The 7,407-nt window shown below is 44.8% G+C and overlaps 1 protein-coding gene across 1 annotated transcript in view; it reads right to left on the minus strand.

The window, feature by feature from the left end:
• spice1 (spindle and centriole associated protein 1) overlaps nt 1–7,407 on the minus strand; it is a gene marked incomplete at its 3' end in the record, with an annotated part of 33,427 nt that overhangs the window by 22,200 nt on the left and 3,820 nt on the right. Inside the window, exons 11-16 of the mRNA XM_010773153.1 lie at nt 6,672–6,800; nt 6,302–6,551; nt 5,792–6,219; nt 4,745–4,928; nt 4,607–4,664; nt 4,459–4,522 (exon numbers count right to left, since the gene is read on the minus strand). Coding sequence (XP_010771455.1) covers nt 4,459–4,522; nt 4,607–4,664; nt 4,745–4,928; nt 5,792–6,219; nt 6,302–6,551; nt 6,672–6,800 — 1,113 coding nt within the window. The remainder of the gene's footprint in view (nt 1–4,458; nt 4,523–4,606; nt 4,665–4,744; nt 4,929–5,791; nt 6,220–6,301; nt 6,552–6,671; nt 6,801–7,407) is intronic.

Below are 7,407 nucleotides of genomic sequence, written 5' to 3' on the forward strand. Positions count from 1 at the left end.
CTCCAGCTTTATTCCCTGTGAACTAGTTCCTGTCGTTGTGTGTGTGTGTGTGTGTGTGTGTGTGTGTGTGTGTGTGTGTGTGTGGGTGTGGGTGTGATCACTACCAGTCAATGTGTTCCTTGTTGCCATTGGCCGTCTTTGTGGCTTTAGGGAGGAAAGCAAAAAAAGAAACGGGAGAGGAGAAAGTGAAAGGATGATTAATAAAGCAGCAATGATGGAGAGCATGGTGATCAAAGGAGGGAGGAGAACACTGCTGTGTAACTGAAGAAACAATGAAAACAGTGAGAAGATAAGTGAGGGTAAAGGGCAGAAGGTGAAAGGGATAGATGTAGGGTACGTGGCAACAAGAGAGGCAATGAAGAAGGGATGGTGAATGACAAATGAAGTGAAAGAAAAGGGAGGAAGGGAAATTACTTCAGTAGCAGTGAAGCTGGATTCACATCACAGGCAAAGATGATGCTACGCCGCTATCTGCTAAGTCTAGACAGAAGTATTAATAGAGAATGATGGAGGGAGAAGGACATGCTGAGGAGGAGTAATGCTCTTAAGTTTAAAGGTCTTACGGATATGTGGACAGCAGATTCACCTCTCGACAAGCTGGGGAAAATATATAAAAAAATGTAGAAGTATTAACATGTGTTTTTTTTTTTCAGTGGCAGATGAGAGCAACGTCGGATCCCTGGTTGGATACACTGAAGGTAAGGCAAATCCAAAGCAACTACACCTGCTCATAATCAATTTGATAGAGACACCGGGACACACTGAATTTATTCAAATTGGTGCATAAAAAACGTAATTGGGAAAAACGTAATTTAAAGTTGGCATAATATGGATGGAAAAGAGCAAAATAAAGAAAAGTCCCAGACCACAAAAAGTCCAAGAGAAATGTGAAAAGACCCAAACAAAATGGTTGCAATCAGCTGAAAGAGTTATTTTAAAAATGATGTGAAAACACACAATACTTCTTCAATTCAGATCAAAACGGATCCAAAGAAAATGTGGATGCAATGAGCTGGAAAGATGTACACTTAAAAATGATCTGAAAACACACAAAAGCACTTTTCAATTTGCTCCATACTTTTTAAAAGAAAATCGGTATCCAAAGATGTAAAGAAAGGGAAGTAAAAGAGCAATAAAAGTAAAAGCCAACACCAACAACGTTATAAGGAAAGTATGAAGCAGAAGAAAGTAAAAATGGTGGCGAAAAAAGCTGAACTTGGGTAAGTTTAAGAATGAAAGTAAGATTGTACACCGCCGACATTTCTTTAAGTGTGCTAGGCAAAATCTGAAGATGATAAGAGATGTGTGTTTTGTCTACTTGATACAGTAGCACACATCATTTGAGATGCCCATTGGACTTCATTTGCTACTAAAATAAAATATATACTGTATATTTTGTATTTGTTCTTTGAGCAATCAAAACAGCCCCTGCTGGTTCTCTGCCTCCCCCATCATCACTCTCTTTGAAGTCACTATTTACCATGTGTCCTCCTTTTTCCTTCCCCCTCTCCAGTGGCATTTACATGCCACTTGACTTTTCCTCGTGTATGCCTTCTCTACATGCCTGTCTCCTATATATTTGAGCTCCACTATACCTCACGTTAGATATCTCCTCAATTTGACATAAGTGCAAATGAAAATAATATTCTCAGAGGGACTTGAGAGAGAAGAGAAATGCAAACCTATGGTCACTTCTTAAAGACACTATAGTCTCTCTAGGTCTTCCTCAGACGAGCCCTCCATCGTCGCTTCCAGTCATCCCGGTTCTCCATACACCTGGCCAGTTCATTGGTACTTTGTGCTCCTGCGTCGTTCTTGAGTACGTCCACGTATGTTTGTGCGGGACGTCCTCGTGACCGATGCCCGTGTGTTGGTTCCCACAGCACCAATTTGCCGGCTGGCAGCTCTTGATGCCTTTGGCAAGGTCCTGCTAGTCTCATTCTCCTGGCTGCAATTTTCTCGCTCACCCTTGGTATTCCCTCGTACAGGATGTTGTTGGTTAAATGTACTCTTGCTGATGTTAAGTACTGCTCGCAACATTCTGGTGTAGCATCCGTCTCGAGACTTTTGCAGGGTTGGCTTCAGGGTCCAGCATTCACTGCCATAGAGGAGAACAGATTCTACCGTTGCATAGAAGAAGCTGAGTTTGATTTGACGGGGGAGGTTGGAGTTCCATACACTGGTCATGCCATACAGTGACCATATAGTCAAGTTTGTTCTAAGGGTGCAAGAAACAAAATGACATAGAATGCCAGATAGTCACCTGAGCCTGCACACACTTTTTAAAGATGGATGTCAAACCTTTATGTCCTCTTTCCCTTGAAGTATTACCCCATGTCATTTGGAGCTATAGTACTTCAATGTACTCATTCTACGCCATGTCTGTCTTACTGTCTGCCACTTTATTGTTGTCAATCTCTGCAGCCTTTTTCCAAGTTCTGCTGTACATGGTGGTTTGACTTTTATGTACTGGGTCTATAACCATTCTAAAGGAACCAAGAAAGGCAATTTAAGGAGCATAAAATACAAGATACGCACAGAATGCGATGCAAAGTTTTGCATATTTTGAGCACCCTATAAAGCAAAAAAGACTTTCCTCTCGTAACAGCTGAAAAGATAGGAGAAACATCTAGTTTTCCTCTTGAGTTTCTCATCTTGGCTTTGGAGCTTAAGTCTAACAGGAGTCCAAAAATGGTGCTGTATGAGCCAGACATTGGGACAGCAGTTAAATGTGTTCCAGACAAGATATAGTGATGTAAAAAGGAAGTCAGGGGAACATCTTGCACGTCTTGGGAAAGAGGATTACTTCAGAGGGATTGACAGAGTAAACATGTAGCGGTAAGGCTTTGTGGAAAGAAAAAAGACAAGTACCAATAGTGTCATATACTCTGGTTGTATCTGCCAGTAGTTTCCTAAACAAAGCTTTTGCTTGCCAGCAACGTTAATCTGTTGATGTTCTGTCCGGTTTTATTTACTATTTAATCATTTGCACTGCCCTTTTAGCTGTCAGAAAACTGTAAAATAGAAAGACCTTGAGTAGCTATTAATTGCTGTAACATGACATTTGTCTCCTCTATGCCCTTTCCTTGTGAGCATATTTATCTTCATTGACAGAACTCAGTGAATGGAACGTATAAAGTTTGGGAAATACGTCTGGTTATTAGAGATACACAGTACAGTAAAGGTATCTAGCATGGCCACAATAACTTGTTAGTGGTGTATTGGGCAAATATACGTTATATATATTATATTTCCCTCTTTTTCCTGAAAATACTCACTCTAACACAAACCATTCCCAGTAAGTCAACACAAACGTTCCCTAAACCACTTTTTTGAAACAATCTGTCAGCATCCGATAAAGTTGCAGGAGAGAACCATGAAGTAAGAACAAATGCAGTATGCTGAGTCAACATATAGGTCTTGGGACTTTGCTCTTACACTTAGACCTAAGTGTAAGACTTGGTCCCATCTCTGCATGTTACAGTTTTCCATCTTGTTCAGTTAATACTGCAGCTTTTTATAGTGTATATAGAGAAATACAAGCCAAGGTAAGCTACGTGACTTTATGTTATAAAATGTGCTCCCTTTTATTGTGCTGTATTGTAGGGTACATCTTGTTGTTGTCTTTCTAGAAACTACTCAATCCTTTTAAAAAAGAAAAAAGGTTTACCCCGTCCTGTGACTCTCTTCTAATGACTGAAGTCTTTTACAGGGCAACCTACATTTTAGATTGCAGTGATACCTGAACGTCGAAGTGAAAGCTGACTATTTTTCCTCTGTAAATCTCATCATATTTTCCAACCTTTTTAGTTTTTGAGTTGTCCCCAGCAGTATGCCTGTTGAATACCCGGTAAAGCCTTTATGGGCCTTTCTTTCCTCGAGCCTACTCCCTGTACCTGTTGCTTGTCAACGTGTCTCCTGTTTTACTATGCCACAAAGCCCAGAGAGCTGTTAAAGAGAGTGTGTGCCTGGCAGGCGTGACATTTCTTTCCAACCCACTTTCCTTTAGCTCTAATGTATTTTTTATAACTGACATGCTTCCAATAACCCTGCGCTTAGACGTCAGCCAGCTGCATGGACTTTGGTGAGAGAGGGGCGGGGGCCTGGCAAGTGAGGACTTTAAAGACAATGACTTCTCGGAAAGAAATATTTTTTCACTTCCAGCAATGGTCTTTCCCTCCACAGCCCAAGAAACCGCAGTCACACACATGACAATATTACGGTTATGGTAATGTTATGGTAATGGAAAGTCTCCATCATCCTGTGGAAAATGTGAACCTCGGAAGATTTCATATTATATTATAATTTTGTAGAATCTCAGATGCAAAGTGATGGAAATGGGAGACATTGTGTGTGTGTGTGTGTGTGTGTGTGTGTGTGTGTGTGTGTGTGTGTGTGTGTGTGTGTGTGTGTGTGTGTGTGTGTGTGTGTGTGTGTGTGTGTGTGTGTGTACTGTACCTGTGTTTTACTCTCTTTTGTTTCAACTCCAAGACTGTGAGAAGACATTTCAGAACCAGCAGATCTGCAGCAAAGAAATATAACCATAATGAATGAATCTCCGCAAACTGTTAACGTATATCACTTTCATTTAAAACACTTGACTTACCGTCTCTCTACACCTCCTCTCTGTAGCAGCACGGAGCTCTCTGGACTCCCCCCTCCATCTGAAAATGACATGATACAGTTATTTTGCACACCGACAGGGCGTCACACAGATGGACAGGAACATGTTGAGTTATTCTACCGGCTGACTGTGGGCTGAAGGCGGAGGGAGGGACGGGGGAGTCGGAGGGAGAGACTCTGGCTGAGACGCTCTGCTTCTGTTTGTCGATGAGCTCCAGCAGGCGGCCCCTGGCTGCTGCGCTCTGTCGGTTCAGCTCCAGGAGGCGCTGCTCCACTCTGCTCACAGGCAGGGGGGGTGATGCTGCCTGAGCAGGACAAAAACAAATCATTATAGAAAGGATAAAAGATTAAAGTTAACGGATCTTTCTAAAAAGGGTATTGCCATGGGATAAAAGCATGTGACTGAAGTGATGGTAATGTAGATGGAAGCTCAGGGTGTCTGCAGGAGTCCTGAAGTCACATGTAAGACCCTTCAAGACCTTTTTTAAGACCCTTCATACATTTTAAGACCTCATCGCCACTTGGAGTTCTAACCGGTTACCTTGGCGACACACTTTACCTCACATTGACTATATACAGTATTGATTGTCCTTCCTCCTTATCTTCCAACCATTTGGACGCAGACTTGCATTTCCCCATAACGATGTTGCTTAGCAACAGGTGTAAACGGAGCTCCGCGTGCTATCAAGCAGTGAGAGCGCGATGTCCTGTTCAGATGACGTCAAATCCAACGGGATGCCATAAATAAACTACACAGAATCACACTACACACCTACGCAATGATTACATTCAGGCAGACTGTAGAATACAACCTCTTTGGACAAGTTATATACTTATTGAAAACAAGCTACAAAATGTAATACCTTGGAAAATGCCCTTTAATACTTTTTAATAGCCTTCATTTTCGCTAAATTGATTGATCAACTTTTAAGACCCCGCGGACACCCTGGAGCTTGGTGATGGAAGCTAGTTTCAGGGAAGACAGATGTGAAGAGATGGGGTTTGAGTTTGCTTTTAAAGGAGTCAACGGAAATAGCTTTGCGGATCTGAAATGGTAGACGATTCCAAAGGAGAGGAATGAAAAGGCTCTGCCACCTACGGATGATTTCTACACTGTGGGGATGGAAAGGAGACTTGCATTAGATAAGATTATCCTTTATAGACTCACCTGATTGGTCAGTTGCTCTCCATCAGCTGCCTGGACACTTTGGCTCCGCCTCCCTGAGCTGCTGGACCCTGACGTCCTCCTCTCTCCAACACTTTGAGGAGTGACCCTCCCCGTGCTGCTGGAGCTCCGCCTCCTCGGCTCGATGCTGCCGGTAGGAGACCCTCTGGACCCCGACCCTTTAGCCTGGCTGAGCTGGGCCTTGATCCGGTCGTTCTGCCTGCTGAGCTGAGTGATCTCTGCCAGTATGGCTTCAGGTGAGAGCTGCGAGCTGAGGGGCTCTGAGGTCAGCGATAGTGAGGAAGAAGAGGATAGGCTGGCGAGAGGAAGGCTGCTGAGGCTGGAGGAGGAGCTGTGGGAGGGGGCGTCCTCTCGGGAACGTAGGGTATCTACAGGAGGAAGATCCCGGTGCTTAGGAATGAGAAGGGGCGCTGAAAACAGGGAGGAGGGGATCAAAGCTTCTCCAAACTGTGGGAGAACATGAAACAACTTCAATCAGAAAGCAGCCGTTACCAGGAAGGTGTCGCCACTCGTCTCTCTGTCGGGGGGGGGAGGTCAGGACAGCTGGATAAACCGAGGTTGATGGTTGTTGAGGATCTCGCTCAGCGACTAGTGCAGACTGACAAGCTGTCACAGACGGACCTATAACATGAGAGTCCTGCGGGGGGGCAATGGGAGCCTCCAGTAGTCCCAGTCCCCCCATCAGCAACACCACCGTGTCCAGCTTCTGCTCCAGTGCCTCTGTGCGCTGCTCCAGCCCGGCCTGAGAGCAACACAAAGGAAGCACAGTTTGAAATGTGGACTCTGAAGGTATCTCAGACCACGTGGTAGTGAGTGTCTCACTCTGAAGGTATCTCAGACCACGTGGTGGTGAGTGTCTCACCTGCAGGGCGGCCTCCTCTCTCAGAGCCATCGTCTCCGCAGTGAGAGCATCGATCAGCCCCCGCTGCTCCCTCAGCTCCTCCTCCAGTCTCCTCCTCTCCAGAGCATCTTCCTCAGCTTCCTCTTCCCTCTGAGGATAATGGAATTAGGGATGAGCGGGCAGAGTGTCAAACAGGAAGCACTGAGAGGACAGTAGCAGTGAACCTTCTGGTGCAGCTTCATGTGAAAAGCACTCAACACGGCGCACTGATGAAGTAACGGAGCAAGTTAAGTGAAATGAATTGCAGGCTGCTTGGAGGTAGGGAAGATTTTCAAGAGTACAATAGCTTCACAAAATGTGAAATGTACCAAATGGGTTTGTAATGAAGACATTAAGGGTGCGTTCACACCTGCCTTGTATAGTCCGGTTGAATCGAACCCTGGTGCGTTTAGCCGCTTGGTGCGGTTCATTTGGGTCGGTGTGAACGCAGCCCGAGACCTCTGAAGTGAACTAAACAACCGGTCTCTGGTCCGCTAAAATAGGTGGTCTCGGAGCGCTTGCTTGCGAACTCTGGAGCGGTTCATTGCTGGTGTGAACGCAGTCCGCACCAAAACATAGGAAGCGCAGTATTTACGTGTCACAAGAACGCGGATATCTTCAACGAAGCGGAGGGATCTAGATCGGCATGAAGGTGTTCTTTTCCCCATAATGACCGAGTCGCGGCACAGTATCCCGCTTATTACATGGACACATTCTC

This window comes from Notothenia coriiceps, unplaced genomic scaffold, assembly GCF_000735185.1.
Source record: "Notothenia coriiceps isolate Sejong01 unplaced genomic scaffold, NC01 NC01_scaffold00012137, whole genome shotgun sequence".
Classification (NCBI taxonomy): domain Eukaryota; kingdom Metazoa; phylum Chordata; class Actinopteri; order Perciformes; family Nototheniidae; genus Notothenia; species Notothenia coriiceps.